General features: G+C 44.5%; 2 protein-coding genes across 4 annotated transcripts in view; one reads left to right on the top strand and one right to left on the bottom strand.

Moving 5' to 3' along the window:
* The window catches only part of RTF2 (replication termination factor 2), a 43,306-nt gene that overhangs the window by 14,796 nt on the left and 12,197 nt on the right, over nt 1-16,313 (top strand). For 2 of the 3 annotated variants that reach the window (XM_086332688.1, XM_086332689.1), the window contains exon 5: nt 1,569-1,647. In XM_086332688.1, coding sequence (XP_086188814.1) covers nt 1,569-1,647 — 79 coding nt within the window. Of the gene's footprint in view, nt 1-1,568; nt 1,648-2,466; nt 2,630-16,313 lie in introns of those variants that run through there. The other variant, XM_086332690.1, reaches the window with a different exon arrangement.
* On the bottom strand, nt 7,569-15,159 carry LOC147360501 (putative beta-1,3-galactosyl-O-glycosyl-glycoprotein beta-1,6-N-acetylglucosaminyltransferase 7). Its single transcript, XM_086332687.1, has 3 exons — nt 12,882-15,159; nt 11,806-11,901; nt 7,569-10,417 (listed from the first exon to the last, which is right to left on the bottom strand). The coding sequence occupies exons 1-3, from the start codon at nt 13,849-13,851 to the stop codon at nt 10,194-10,196; spliced, it is 1,290 nt and encodes a 429-aa protein (XP_086188813.1). The 5' UTR covers nt 13,852-15,159; the 3' UTR covers nt 7,569-10,193.

Consider the following 16,313-nt stretch of genomic DNA (forward strand, 5'->3'; position numbering starts at 1 on the left):
TGTATATTCTTGCCACCTCTTCTTAATATCTTCTGCTCCTGTTAGGTCCATACCATTTCTGTCCTTTATTGTGCCCATCTTTGCATGAAATGTTCCCTTGGTATCTCTAATTTTCTTGAAGAGATCTCTAGTCTTTCCCATTCTTTTGTTTTCCTCTGTTTCTTTGCATTGATCACTGAGGAAGGCTTTCTTATCTCTCCTTGCTATTCTTTGGAACTCTGCATTCAGATGTTTATATCTTTCTTTTTCTCCTTTGCTTTTCGCTTCTCTTCACAGATGGGGGTTAAGCATCTTTTATGTGTTCTGACCGTTTATGTTTCTCTTGTCAACCACATGTTAAGGCCCTTTGCCCATTTTTCTGTATTGTTTATTATTGCTTTTAAAGACCATTTTGAATATTCATAAACTCTGAATCTTGGGACTTCCCTGCTGGTCCAGTGGTTATGACTGTGTGCTTCCAATACAGGGAACGTGGGTTCAATTTCTGGTTGGGAAACTGAGATCCCACATGCTGTATGTAGTGGCCAAAAAAAAAAAAAAACTCTTGAGTCTCATATATATTTAAAATATTTTCTCCCTGAGTTCGTATTCTGTCTTTTGACTCTTGTGGAGTTTTTAAAAAATTCATTTATTTATTTTTATCGTTAGTGTTTTTTTCCAAAGGATTATTGCAAGGAGGTGGGAGTGGAACTGTTGCCTGTGTTTGTGGTTTTAATTTCAGTATACGGGTTTCTCCTCTATGGTGGCTCAGACGGTAAAGCGTCTGCCTGCAATGTGGGAGACCCTGGTTCGATTCCTGTATCAGGAAGATCCCCTGGAGAAGGAAATGGCAATCCACTCCAGCACTCTTGCCTGGAAAATCCCATGGATGGAGGAGCCTGATAGGCTACAGTCCATGGGGTCGCAAAGAGTCGGACATGACTTAGCAACTTCACTTCACTTCACTTCACTTCCTCTATCTGAAAAGTAGAGCTTTCCCTAAATTTGTACGAATTTTTATAAGAATTTTTCTTATAAAATGAAGAAGCAGTTACCTTGCTTACCTTGCTTACACATGCACAAGTTAAATAGGGATGAAGGCCTGATGCTCACAGACATAATTCAGAGCTGTGGCAGCTTGATGCTGAGATGGTGAATGTGGTTAGCTGGAAGGAGTTTGGAGTGCAAGCTACCTATATAACAGCTCTCTGCAAAACAAACACTGAACGCTATTTTCTGCTTTTTTGCCTTGTTTCATAGAAGGAAAAATTCACTTTGAATTTCTTTCCATTAGTAAAAATAGGTGCTCATGTAGGTCTTTTGAAACAATGAAAGTGTAGGTCTTTGTAAAGAATGAAGTTTCCTAAAGCAAACTTTCAAAAAGTGGGGGATACCTCATGTGTGGGTCTGTACTTACTTATTTATTTAGGACACACTGATTTTTTTTTTCTTAAGGGAATCAGATATAACCATTTTTCTCTTTGTGGTTCTTGGCCTTTGTGAAAACAGAATAAATATTAATCGATAATGTGGGTAATAATTTTTAAGTTGTTATTTAAGTCATTCTCCATGTTGGATTCTCTCTCCAGGTTTTGCTTCCTCCGGTGCTGTGGTTGCGTGTTTTCTGAGCGAGCCCTAAAAGAGATCAAAGCAGAAGTTTGTCACACGGTGAGTTGTTGACATCATTTGTTCCTTCTCAGTAGCTGAAGACATCAGATGGTTTGGGCTCCTTCCCTCCGTGTGTTATTTCAGCATCTTTCAATTCTTTCTGAGACAGGGATCTCATCAGTTGCTTCTCTGCATAAAACCCTTCCATCCCCATCCTTGCTTTGATTCCATCTTCTATCCCCTCCTTTAAGGTAGAGACTCAGACCACCTCTGGTCCCTGCCCACCTGTCCTGTCTGGTGCCTTTATTCCCTCTAGTGGGTGGAGGCCTGCTTCCAGAACCTTAGTTCAGAGCCGTTGCTTCCTCTGTGAACCCAGCCTCCTTCCCCATTCCCTGGGCACTTGGTTATCCCACGGATCTCATCAGAATGTACTTGCTGGTTGTGTGGTACTTTTCCCACTGGACTATGAAAGTTTCTTCTTTCTCATTTTCTTTTTTATTTTCATAAATAGGACTTTATTTTTAGAGCAGTTTGACGTGCATAGCAGAATTAAGAGGAAAGTAAAGGGTTTCTCACAGACCCTCTACCCCCATATGTGCACGGCCTCCCCCTGTATCCACATCCGCGCCAGTGGTGTATTCGTTCCAGTTAATGAACCTATTATGATCCCTCACCATCACCTGAGGCCCCTTCATGTTAGGGTCCATGCTCGGCAGTGAGCGTTCTTGAGCTGGGACGAGGATGTAATGGTGTGCGTCTGTCACTGCAGGCTCACAGTGTGTCTCCACTGCCCTCACCATCCCCTGTGCTCCGCTGGGACATGTTTGAAAGTGGGAGCAGGGCTTGACTGTCTCTTCACCCTTGCCTTGTTCTGTCCAGGCATGTTGGACGTCCTCAGTAGACGCTCACACCCATGAGCACACACGTGATGTAAGAGTGCCTGCTCAGCTCACATGAGAGGGTACAGAGGACTTTGCTCTCCAGGGTTGCTGCACAGCCTGGGACCTCTGTGTCTTGGTGTTCCGCCTGTCCGTGGAGAACCTGGCATTTATTTTAATGTCATGGATGCCAACAACTGACTGCATTTTCATCCACATTAGCTCTGCTTGGGTTTCCTTAGGCTTCCCAGGATGGTTTCTCCCTGTTGTGAGTTATTCTTTGATTCAGCAGCTTTCATAAAACAAATGTCATGGGCCAGCCTCATCTTGGCAACTGTGGAATGGGGTGCCTCTGCAGATTTGAGTTAAGACCTGAGGGCAGGAAGGAGCTCGCTGAAGAACATTTGCACCTAAGCTCAGAAGTGGCAGAGGGTTTTGCTAGTTGAAGGAACAGAAAGTGTGGTGGAGGGTGGGGACAGGAGAGGAGAAGTGGGTGAGGTGGAGGGCTAGGCAGGGGTCACCTTCCGTAGGCCCGGGTGGCCACACGGGGGCTTGTGGATTTTATCCTCAGAGCAGTGGGAAGCTGGGGGCAGCTTCCAGCTAAGCTGGATGACTTTAGTTTCAGAATGACTTCTCTGCAAAGAAGCCAGACGCAGAGGAGGACTCACTGAAATGTGACTTCATTAATTTGAGGCTCAAAGGCAGACAGAAGGTGATGGGTGGTGAAGAAGTTGGGGAGCATCTAGTTGTTTCCACTTTGGGGTGATTATGGATCGAGCCCATCACAAAATTTGGAATCTGTCTCATTAAGCTTTTACCAAAAAAAGAGAAATTTAAAGAATGCATTTAGGAATCAATCCGTGTCATTTATTGTCCAGTATTGATTATGTCTCCGGTATTAAAGATGATGTTACAGGGGTTCCCAGGGAAAGTGGGATGTGGATGACTCGGTCCCTGCACTTAAGGAAACTGCAGTCCTGCAGGAATCAAGTTATATGAAAAATCGTGTTCTACTTCGTTTCTTGAGTTGTTGTTGTTTCGTCAGTAAGTTGTGTCCAACTCTTTGTAGCCCTGTGGACTCCCTGCCAGGCTCCTCTGTCCATGGGGATTCTCCAGGCAAGAACACTGGAGTGGGTTGCCATTCCCTTCTTTGTCTCTTGAGGCCAGTTGCCAAGTGGATGTAAGGACGTTATTGGAGTTGAGGGGCCGGAGAACTTTCTGGCCATGCTGGTGATAAATGGCTTTATGAAGGAGGAGGTATTTGTTGTAGGCCTTGGAGGCAGAGCGTGTTCTCATCAGTCAGGCTTTCCCAGAGATTGGGACGTCACTGTCAGCGTAGGAGTGCTGGTGCGGGGACCACAGGAAGGACCCCAGACATCCTCACGAGACATTGCGTGGCAGGACGGCAGCTCCCGTTTCCCGCGCCTTCTGTCATGTGCCTGCCCTGCAGGGAGTCTCCATTTGGTCCTGGGATGGTTTTAACGCATCTCCAACACTCACTGAGCTCCCAGGAGAATGGGCCTTACGCTCAGAGCTTAGGCAGACAGAGCCTCCAGAGATTTGTTCTCTGCATTTCTATGCTTCCTAAATCCCATGGTCAGAGGAACCCAGTGGGCTGCAGTCCATGGGTTGCAAAGAGACAGACGTGACTTAGCATGTGCACACACACACTATTTTTATACTTAGCAAGATCAAGTTAATGTTTCAAGTAAATTTAAGTAAAAGCGATGGGTAGATTTAAAGAAAAATATTAAGATGCTGACAGTACATTAGGCAGGGGAAGGCCTGCAGTTTGAGAGATGCTATTAGTGATGGTGGGCGCGCTGTGGGGGTGGCAATAGGTGGGAGAGGAAGAGCTGCAGCCGCATTCAGGAGAGGAAGTGCCCAGGCAGCCTGAGAAGGTGGGGGCTCGAGGTGCCATCACTGCCCGGGCCGCTCAGGAGCAGGGAGAAGCCAGGGGTGTGAGTCAGACTGCCTGGTGAAAACTAGGAGCACCAGGCTGAGGAGCAGCTGCCCGGGGGTGGAGGCGGGAGGGCAATGCTGTCATCAGGGGCTGTTGATACCTTTGCAGCAGCAGAGACCCCTGGGGGCAACAGTGTGTAGGTCTGTGCAAGATGGACAGAGAGAAAAGACTAAACAAGAGCAAGTAAGAAAAAGGAGCCTGTGAGAGAAGCGTCATGAAGGAGAGGGAACTCAGCTGGCCTGGGGTTCCCAAGAGCAGGAAAGGAACCTCTCTGTGTTCAAGTGTGTGTGCGTTTTAACAAGTAGTGTGTGAGGCGTTGTCTGTGTCAGACACATCCACAGGTGCACTCTGGAAGCTTGCTTGAAAGAATGTAAATATGAGAAGGTGGGAAATTAAGCTGAAATCTTAAAGCAGTCAGATGCCCTGAACTAGTGGTTCCCAGCCCAGGCCGCGCTGTAGAGTCACCGCAGTGGTTTTTTAAGTCCCCGCTCCCGACCTCAGGCCCTACGTCAGGATTTCAGGATTAGTGTGGAGCCCTCACGTATTTCTTTTCTTTCTTCATTTGTTTTTGATTTCTGCTGGGAGGCTCAGTGATCTAAAGGAATCAGGCTTTTTCTCCTGACCCACAGTGGGTGTCCATCTCTTAGATTGGTGTGCAGTTGTCTTCTTCTCTGGCTGACCCTGGATGTCCTTGGTGGTAGCCATTGTGACAGGCCTGCAGCAGAACAGGAGTGTGCGAACAGGAGTGTGCTCTGCAGAACAGCTCTGCAGAAAAATTGATGTGATTTCATGGAAAGGCAGTGCCACTAGGGAACTGTAAAGTCATTCTGTTGGTGTCTCGAAACAAAGTGCTAGTCACCTTCTGAAAGTCACCATCCAGCTCTTCAAGGGAAGGGAAGGAAGCAGGGGGAGAGGGGAAATGACCTCATCAGGATTGCACAAGCAGCAGCCAAGACCAGATGAGAACCAGAGTGCTGGCTCCTCCTACCACCTAACAGGGGCCGCAGGGTAGCCGAGACTACCCACAGTCAAGACGGGACCCTGGCTATATAACCCAGGAACCAACCTTAGGGACCAGCTTCCCTTAAAAATCAGTCTGTCATCAGAAGAGTAATATTTTACTCTTTTCACTTAGGTCATCTCCTTAAAAATCGCCCTTGCACACAGAGGTAGGTTGAGTACTCTGCGTATTAGTTCACTAGGGCTTCCGTAACCAGGCGCTGCAGACTGGGTGACCTAACAGACATTTAGTTTCTTACCTTTCTGGAGGCTTGAAGTCTGCAGTCACAGTGTTGGCCGGGCTGGTTCTTCCTGAGGGCAGCGAGGGGAAGATCTGTTCCAGACCTCTCTCCCTGGCTTGTCCATAGCTGCCTCTCCCTGTGTCTGTTTGCACAGTCTTCCCTCTGTGGAGCGTGTCTTTGTGTCTCAATTCCCCCCTTTTTATAATAATACCAGCCCACGCAGTGACTGCATCTTAACCAACTGCATCTGCAGAAGGTGACGTTGTAACATCCTGGGGGTTAGGACTTTTTGGGGAGGTGGGGGAGCATAATTCAACTGATAACACTATACGGTTTAGAAAATTAGAGCCTGGGACAGTCTGTGGTGCCCTTGGTGGGCGTCATTCATTCAGTCACTCACGCAGCCAACACTGAGAGCCTTGTATTTTATGGGGCAGACCTGGGTATAGTACTTACTGCTTCTGCTCACATGCCATTGGCCAGAACTTAGTCAGGTGACCACACCTACCTGCAGGAGCCTAGGGATTGCGTTCTAGCTGGACACCCCAGAAGAAGAGGTGAACACCAACCATTTCTGCCCAAGTACCCAAAGGAGGAATGATGGTGCAGTTTCAGGAGCTGTGGTGCGTTGTGAAAATGTGAATGAAGGGAGATAAGGCCACAGTGTGGAAATCTAAAGCAAGTATTTTTCATGTTTTAGAAAACGTCTGAAATTTAGAGGAACCAGTGTCATTAAAACGGTGTCAGGGACTTCTCTGGCAGTCCAGTGGTTAGAACTGTGTTTCCTCTGCACAAGAACACCTTTCTTGGAAACAGGAAGGAATAAACATGTAAACAAACACGATGGAATGTTATGTTTTAAAAAAAGAACAGTATCAGGAGTGATGCTGAGTGTGTGCACTTTCTCCACTTTCCCTCTGTAATCCCATGGACATTGGGCTCTTTGGTTCACCAGAAGAGACTCCAGGGTTTGAAGTTGCCCTGGTTCTGTGTTCTAAAATACACACTGTGCGCCTGACTTCAGGAAACAGAGACCAAAGAGATGTAGTTGCTAGGTTTTTCTGTTTTCGTGGTAAACAAAGCACTAGCCACAAAACTAATAGTATTCCCTACTGTGTTCATCCCTGCTTGTAATAAGAAACACATTGGAGTAACCACGGGTTGCAAAATAAATGGTGTGCTTGTTACTCAAAACATGAGCCATGGTCCCGCAAATACTGGCATCACCTGGGAGGGTTTTGCTTTTGTTTTTTAAGAAACACAGAAAAAAAAAAAGAAACACAGACTCCCAGGCCCCTCCTCAGACCTGCAGAATTGAAAACTTCATTTTAACAAGAGCCTCCCAGGGTATTTGTATGCACAGGTCAGCTTGAGAAGCTGACCTGGATGTTAACGGTGGTGGTGATGGTGTTCCTTCGCTCAGTCATGTCTGACTCTTTGCCACCTCATGGAGTGCAGCACACCAGGCTTCCCTGTCCTTCACTATCTCCCAGAGTTTGCTCAAACTCATATCCATTGAGTCGATGATGCCATCTAACCATCTCATCCTCTGTTAACCTCTTCTCCTGCCCTCAGTCTTTCCCAACATCAAGGTCTTGTCCAGTGAGTCGGCTCTTTGCATCAGGTGGCCAAAGTATTGGATCTTCATCTTCAGCATCAGTCCTTCCAATGAGTATTCCAGGTTGATTTCCTTTAGGATTGACTGGTTTGATCTCCTTGCTGTCCAAAGGACTCTCAAGAGTCTTCTCCAGCATCACAGTTGGAAAGCACTAATCAATAGAAGTGTGGGCAGTAGCATTTGGCTTGCTGACCTGGCTTTATTTAGTTAGGCTTTGTGACAACTGAGCACAGGGTGTGGATGTTTTAAAGTCAGAAGTGAAACAAAAATTTACACTCATACACTGGTTTTTTGTTTTGTTTTATTTTTATCATGGAGCAAGCAGAGTGGAAAGGGGAGAAAATAAAGAAGGAGGCACTTCAAAAGCGGGTGGTGAATTCTGCTTCTCGGGCCCAGCCTCCTCCAGTTGTTCCTTTCTGCCATCTTCATGGTCTCGGTGAATAGTAAGCCTTAGGAAATCATATAGCATACAGCACTGGCAGCTTTAAATTTTTACATGTAAGGAAAACACAATAGGAAAATTGAACAGTAGACTCTACATATTCACAAGCAGGTTCTGTTCCCGGAAACTTAGAGAAATTATCTCAAGACCCCTATTTGTCTCACCTTTAAGATACAATCCTTAGAAACGTTGTTCAGACTTTGTTTTACATGTGATTTGATTTTGTTTTTTTTATATGACGAATAAACACAGTTAGAGGCTGGCTCAGGGTAGAGAGTGCGGCAGCTTCCCACTGGTTCTCATATCCATGGAGGCTGTGGCTTTGTCTTGGCCTCCTGGGAGGTGCCCTGATGCCCCACTAACACCCAGCTTGTGCTTCCCCAAATCTCACGCTGCTTCATTCCACTGTGGTGGTGGTTTAGTTGCTTAGTCGTGTCCAACTCTTGCAACCTCAAGGACTGTAGCCCTCCAAGATCTTCTGTCCATGGGATTTCCCAGGCAAGAATACTGGAGTGGGTTGCTGTTTCCTTCTCTAGGGTATCTTCCCAACTCATGAATGGAACCCAGGTCTCCTGCACTGCAGGAGGATTCTTTACCAACTGAGCCACCAGGGAAGCCCCCTTCATTCCTCTGTACCTTTAAGTTGTTTTTTATTTATTTATGTGGCTGCACCAGGTCTTAATGCAGCATGCAGGATCCAGTTCCCTCACCAGGGATAGAACCCAGGCCCCCTGCATTGGGAGGGCAGAGTCTTAGCCGCTGGACCACGGGGGAAGTCCCTGTCTTTATCTTATTATTCTTATTTTTTATCTCGCTGTTACAGAAATGCTTTGTTGCAGGATTTGAGGTTTTTGAGGGCAGTTGTGTGAATTTGTGTTCTATGAATTGACATTGAAATGAAGGGAAGCTTATCTTTTAAGTAACTTGAAACAATGTTAGCTTCTTTTATTTTTTATTTTATTTAATTTAAAAAGTGTACTGGGGTTTGCACTTACTTGCAAAGAGTTGTTATAAAATGTAGGGGACAAGATTGTGGTGAACCTGAGCTTTCTGAACAACCACTCAGACCATGACCATCAACTCCGTGTCTGCCTGTAAGCAGGCTGGCTGGGGCGCTCACATTTTCTGATGGTCTTAACCTTCTGTTGTGCGCTTTCCCTGGAATCACGTATCTTTGGTGAAGAAATATTTGTTTCAATGGAAATTCAATGTGCTATGGTTAGCTCAAGTTTGATTTGCAGACTCTGCTTTCAGAGCCTCTTTTCCTTCTGTGTAGTTCCATGCTTTTCAAGGGCTGTTTGCATTGACTTAAGTGGAATCTCATTTAGTTTCTGCATTTGAGAAGTGTCAGTTCACTAAAGGGTATGCTTTGTCCTTGAATTATATGTTTATTTCTTTAGTATCCTGTCCTGTGGTTCCTACTTTTCCCTTACTTTAGTTGTTTTAAGTTGTGCTGTTTAATAGTTGTATGTTTCTAACCCACTCCAGTATTCTTGCCTAGAGAATCCCAGGGACGGGGGAGCCTGGTGGGCTGCCGTCTATGGGGTCGCACAGAGTCGGACAGGACTGAGGCGACTTAGCAGCAGCAGCAGCCCTGTATGATGCCGTGGGCTCTTTTCGAAAGAGTATATAAAAAGTCCTCGACAAAACAACAAAGATTTGTGGATTTTTGAAAGACCTGGATCTTTGAGTAGAGAGAAGTAAGACCATCCACACCTTTGACCTGTGCTGTTCTGTAACCACCAGCTACGTGTGACTTTTTACATTTTAATTAATTAAAGTTTTTAAAGTTAATGTTCACTTGATCAGTCACTGCAACCACATTTCAGATGCCCAGCGCTCCCTGTGGTTGTGACTGGTATAGGCAGCTTAGACACAGACCATCCCATCATGGCAGCTGCAAGCCCGCAGAAACTTGGGGGCAGCCTTTGTAAGAAGTTATGTTTCAATTCCATAATTTCCTTTTACCCAAAGGAATTAGACTCTTCCTTGTTTTTCTAGGATTTCTAGAACAGAGTTACATTGTTCCTAGCCAAACTGGAGGACTGCTAGAAGCCTATTTTCATTTTCAGTGGGAGTTTGTTCTTTATTAGAATCTCATACACAATAGTATCTTTAAGACAAGATACATTCTTACTCTAACTTGAGCCTGGATCTAAGTGTTTGGAGAATCTTGATTTCCATTAACTGTTTAGTGAGGCAGTCAGGCCTCCATGTCACTTATCTAGTCACCAGTGGAACTTTGAATTATTTTTTCTCTTGTGATTTCTTTCTCTAAACTGTGAAAGTGGCTTATCACCAACAGCAGAGTCTTTGTCAGTAGCAAGTTTCTAAATTCATTTTATGACTAACTTCTGTCAAGGAATTATTTTTCCATTCTTTTTTGGTTGAATGTTCTCTGATTTCAAGTCAAGAAAACAGAATGATACCAATAAGAAAGCAAGCAGTCTCTATAACTTTCGACTCAGCGGTTCAATTCCGTATTAAAATGGCTCTCCCGTTGGAAATGCCAGTGTGCCTCCACAGGGCCCTCTGCCTGCCCGAGAACTCTGAGCCTGTGCCACCGCTCCAGGCAGGAGACCACAAGAGGCTCGGTCGAGTCAAATTGGTTGGCAAAGAGAGAAGGTGATTGAATGATCCATGGCAAATCCCCTGGTCCGTACACACAGGTGTCCTGGGCGTAGTGGCCTGCAAAGAGAACACAGAAGCTGAGCCGCCTTTGTTTTGTTGTCAGTGTACATCTACATGGATAAGTGCCACTTCTAAGGTCATCTCTCAGGCCTCTCTGCTTCTTGCAAGTTCAGATTAAACATGATTTCCACAAGTGCTTTGAAAGGGGCTTTTATTTTCAACTTTGAACTTGTGATGGAAGGGAAGCTTCTATTCGTTTGGTTAGTGATGTGTGAAGTCTTTAATGGCTGCTGTAGGTGAATTCTTTAGAATTTTAGCTCGTCATGAGCTGCAACTCTCTGGCCCCCTGATGTGAAGAACTGACTCACGCAGGGATTTGCTGCAGTCTCCGCGAGTTCTCTGTCCACCACGAGCTGCGGGCCCACAGAGGTCATGCATGCTCTGTTTTCCCTTCCGTGTGTGCACCAGAGAACTTGCCATCTTTCTACTGGACCCCGTCTGTGTCACGTTGTGAATCGTCATCCGTCATTTCCTCCCTGAGACTGTCTGCCCCTCTCTTCCATCTTCACATCGCAGGTCTGGGTGGGCAGGGAGAGCCAGCCCAGGAGAGTAGGCTTGAATCGCTCCCTAGGAGCCAGGTTCTGGCTCTTCAACCCGGAAGTGATCTCCCCCAAACTGATGAGCCTGAGAACCTCCCTGTAGCCTGCTAATTCTCTTCCAGACTGTTCACAGAACAGAGACACTGCTCTCTCCTCCACCCACTATCTGGCTTCTGTGTTTTGTCCCAGTAACTAAAACCTCTGGGACACCAGTCAAAGGGGCAAAAGAATTCACGGTTCCAGAGAGCCTCCTGAGGGCAAAGGAAAGAGACCTTTTTTCAGCAGGAACTGTGTTGGAAATGTGGGGTATCGCTGGCTGATCCCACCAATGAGCACAGACTTGTGTTATTCAGTCGTTTTGTTCTAATAGACCCAGGGAGGCAGGGAGCTCATTTTAAATAAATGTTTGGGTTTGAATTCTAGGAGCAAGTGGGGTAAAGCCAGATGGCTGATGTATTTTTATCTGAAAATTTTGGAAGTTGCAGTCCTGTTGTGTGTTCTCTTTGTGAAAATTTATTGACTCAGATTCTTAGAATTTGTGTACTTTTCTGTCTGGAGAGTAGTTAGAAGTTTTTTAAAAAATTGACACCATGCTAATTGGATCATCTCATACATGACCGTTAGCCTTTTCCTATTGTTACTGAGGCAGCAGTTGTACAGTTTTTGTAAAATTTGAAGGCATCCTATGGTGTGTGTTTTATTTTGTTTTTATTTTTTGTTTTCCTGAGCTGGTTGGCTTGCAGGATCTGTTTCCAGACCAGGGATGGAACCCAGGCCCCAGCAGTTGAAAGCCTGGAGTCCTAACCCATTAGGCCACCAGGGAGCTCCCTTGGGTTTTGTTTTTACCTTTACAGCCTTCGTGAACTGTTCCCTCCTTATTTCTCCATTTAACAGCTCGAATGTTTCCTTCCCAGCCAGCGTTTGGGGTGGAGCCCGGAGCGTCTAAGGGAGAAGACAGGCAGGTACACAGGGAGCAGGTGGAAAGCAAGCCCTACCTCACTCAGGATGTGTGCCCTTGTCTGCACAAAGGACAGCTCTCTGGGTAATTTGAAAGGATTTTCAGTGGTTAAAAAGGTCCTAACTCATTTTTTCTGGACTCATTGTTTGCACTGTCTTCCTGGACCTATTCACTTAGCTATTCAAGCTTGAAGGCCCGTCCCCAGTTGGAGCCAGTCGCAAATAAGCCCCATTTAAAGGAAAGCATCATATTTCCCTCTGCCTCTCAGAAAACCTACCTACCCACACACAATGGCTAGTTTTAATATTTTCCATTCTTAAAGAGCCCCTAGCATGATATATGGAGAAGGTGATGGCACCCCACTCCAGTACTCTTGCCTGGAAAATCCCATGGATGGAGGAGCCTGGTAGGCTGCAGTCCATGGGGTCTCGAAGAGTCGGACACGACTGAGCGACTTCCCTTTCCCTTTTCACTTTCATACATTGGAGAAGGAAAGGGCAACCCCCTTCAGTGTTCTTGCCTGGAGAATCCCAGGGACGGGGGAGCCTGGTGGGCTGCCGTCTCTGGGGTCGTGCAGAGTCAGACACGACTGAAGCAACTTAGCAGCAGCAGCATGATAAATAGTACGCGTAGGTATTCAGCAGTATCTAATAAGTAAATGAAGAAAGGAAGACCTTTCCAGTGATCTGTGCTCAGAATTTTCAAAGGGCTCTATTTGGGGAGATGCAGAATGCTGGCACTTCCTTCTGGAGAGGGAACAAAGCAGTGAGCCTGGCAAAGCCCAGACCCCTAAAAGCAGAGACACCCTGCACCCCAACCCCCGCCAACAACCACCCAAGTGGGAGGTCCTACAGAATATGTAGAGCTGTTTGCCAAGTCAAAGAGCTGAAATAGAATCTTCAAGGGTACACGTCTGCTGTTGCAGCTGGCCTGCACAGACACCCCTCTGCTGGATTGTTTTTACCTTTCAGTCGGTTCAGAGTCACCCAGTAGTGTCGCTCTGGGCCATGGATGTCTTGGGACCACTGGAGCATGTCTTTTGCGCGGATGTCAGTCAGCACAAACTCCACAAACTTCCTCGTTAGTACATAGTAAGCACTTCCAAAATAAATGGTCAAGTTATGGGGTGGCTCAACCTTGAATCCTGCATTTGGAGACACGTAGATGTCTCCTTCAGGGCTGAATTCAAGATGGCTCTGACTTGTCTTAGATTTAATGCTTGGTGACTGGATTACTCCGGGAGTGATATTTTTATCTTTCCATTTGCTTCTGATGTAGTGTATGATTTCTTTGTTGGTTTTGATTGGAAAGTCCTGTCCACAGAGATTAATGACATAGTTCCATTGAAATTTGGAATGCACTAGATCTCTCATACAGTTAATATCTGCCTGTAGTCTTCTAAAGCCAGTGTAAGCCATTTTCTCTCTCTTTGATGAAATGAAAATGTTCTCAAAACAGTTAACCAGGGATTGCACTGCAGTCTTATACTTCTTTGGGGCCTTTTCATCCACATGAATACAGTAAACATTCTGAGGCACATAAACAGCCCTGAGTAGCTGCACAAACATAGCCAGCTCCTTATGAATAGTTACAATATATGCCAAAGAGAAGCTGGCTTCCTCTGCAGACAGGGGTCTGGTTATGAAATGCAACTCCTGGGAAATCCTGGAGCAATTTCCTGGTCTGTGTAAATGAGCAAGTATTTCAGATCCATGAGGGTTTCTACAGAACTTTGCAATCTGGGGAGCCGCCTCTTTCCCTTCAAACAAAGCCGAGCACAGTTCATCTGGATAGAAGCCGCATTCCACCACTGCTGGGTGGGTGGGTTCCTCCTCTGCTTCCTCAGGAGTCAGATTCCTTAAATAAATAAAAATGAAGATGCAAATGGCTGTGCACACGAGAAGACCAGGCTTTGTGGCTCGCAGCTGGCTCATGCTTTGAGCTCCAGTTGCCTTCTTATTACCATGGTTTGAAATGTTCTCCTCTCAGCTTCCTAAAGGAACAACAGACAGAATTCAGGGTGTTGTGAAAGTGCTTGTGAAACCCACACCACAGTCACGTTAAGCATTTCTTTTACCCCATAAGAGTTTTCTTGGGCCCCTTTGTACTCTATCCTCCTTCCATCCTTGTCTCTAGATAATCTCTTAATGTGCTTTGGTCACTGTAGATGTTTTGGCATATTCTGCAGTTTTATATAAATGGAGTTACACGTGTGTATTTTTTTGCCTGGATTTTTTTTTCACTTAGGATAATGCTTTTAAGGTTTGACCCACATCATTGCACTTATCACCATTTTCCCTTTTTACTGCTGAGCAGTATTCCATCAAATGGATGTGGCACAATCTGTTTGCTCATCTGTTGAAGGACTGAAGTTGTTTCCATTTTAGGATACTACAAGGCGCTGTAAGCATTTATGCATAAGTCTTTGTGTAGACCTGTGTTTTTGTATCCCTGAGGTAAGTACCTAAGAGTGAACTAGCTGGCTCACATATGGGTGTTTAACTTCTTAAGAAACTGCCAGGTTGTTTTCCAAAGTGAGTGTGCCATTTTCTATCCCCACCAGCAAAGTATGAGCGTTCCGTTTACTCCACATCCTCACCAACACAGGGTGTAGTCAATTTAAAATTTGTTTAATTGGTAATGGTAATTCACTGTGGTTTTACTGTGCATTTCCCCAATGATTGATGGTGTTGAATATATTTTCATGTGTTATTGCCTTTATCTTGGCAGAAAAAAAAAATCTCAAAGATTTATTTTGGACGTAGATCCTGTCCTGGTTTGCATTATCCAGAATTTCTTAGGCTGTAATTCTGTATCATGTTATGAGGATATATCTTTTCAATAAAAGGAACAACAAATCAAGAGAAATTTTGTGATCACATAATTCGACTTACTGAAATGAATTTATGTATTTTAATTTTTTTTAGAGAAGGCTTCAGTGATTAAAAACAAGATATTTTTAATAAGATTATTTGATAATAATTTAGTTGCCTCTCTTGAACTCTATAGAGATGCATGAATAGGTGTTTTAATTAATTATTATTAGCATGCAAATACCATCCTTGGGAATTTAGGGAAGAAAATTGATCAGGTAAAATGTCTTTATTGTTAGTAATTTTTTTCCTTATTTATGAGTCTTATTTCTAAGTTTCTGTAAAAAAAAAAAAGTCATCATTGCCTATTCCTCCTTCCTGTTTTTAAAGACCCAATTACTTTTGACCAATGTTAATCTCAAATTTCACATTAGCCCCTTACCTTTCCACATCATTATTGCAAATGCCATTTGAAAGTATGGATGAGGCAACATTTTTGAGTTATCTCTGTGCTTTTAAAACTGTGAGCCAGGAAAAACTATAAATGCTGGTTGAAGGTTGTGGATTTTTAAAATGTATACAGTTTTCTTTTTACACATCATGCTTCAAAAATAAAAAGCAGCTGCTGCCCATATACGCCAGGTTACATTTTACTCTAGTTCAGTAAATGTTTGTTGATGGTCCCAAACAGAAAACATTATGGCATAATTTTAAAGACATTTTTTTATGAAGTACAGAGTCATCATTAACACATTTCGTATCTGGTCTCTAAAATAGACACAACCTTTATCATGTAAACAGAAATCCAGTTGGAAGGAAATACCTTCCTGAAATGAAAAGAAATGCTTCTCTGTTAAGAATTTTGGTTAAATGTAAACCATGTACCATAGTTTATTACATTTTATCCTGCATTTAGTTTTAGCATGGGAAGGGGGTTTGGAGTATTTTTCAGTTTGTTGTCTTGGTTGATGTTTTTAAGCTTATGGTCAAAGTAAAACCAGCTGGCCTCATCACAGAAGTGTTAGCCCCACTTCACTGACAGACTCCACCTCATGCAGCGCCCAGAGGATTGGGTATTTTCAGTGGTTTGTGATAATTAAATGAAGATGAGTCCCATGTGTAACCTGTTGTCCTTCAGGGCAATACATGGGCTAAGTCCCTTCCCTCCCTTATAAAGAGACGGTCAGTGGAGTGTGGTCAGGGTTAATCGGCCGCCTTTCCACCTCTTGTTCTGTGGTGTGTGGTTCACAGTTGCCCAGTCTTCCTTTTAGCTCAGGTTCACTTTGAAATTTAGAAGCTGGGGAGTGCTAGAATGTCACGTTGTGGGAAGGGCCACCAACTTTATTTTCATTGTTTCAACACGAGCCTTTCAAGGACAGCCTTGAAATGAAGCCTTTGGAGACCCTACTGCTGTTGAATGTAAATAGTTGTTGCTGTTGGTTTAACCTCCACGAGGTGGATAACGTGAAAATTGCTACAGGGATCAACTGTTTAGGGCCTGGCAATTTTTTCTTTTGAAGTAGTAAATGAACACCATTTTCAGCTTTGCAGGCATTTCCAGCCTCTCTTCTTGGTGATTTTTT

The sequence above is a fragment of the Bos grunniens genome, chromosome 13 (genome assembly GCF_055505025.1).
Source record: "Bos grunniens cultivar Pamir isolate PY7600 chromosome 13, Bosgru_T2T1.0, whole genome shotgun sequence".
NCBI classification, from domain to species: Eukaryota; Metazoa; Chordata; class Mammalia; order Artiodactyla; family Bovidae; genus Bos; species Bos grunniens.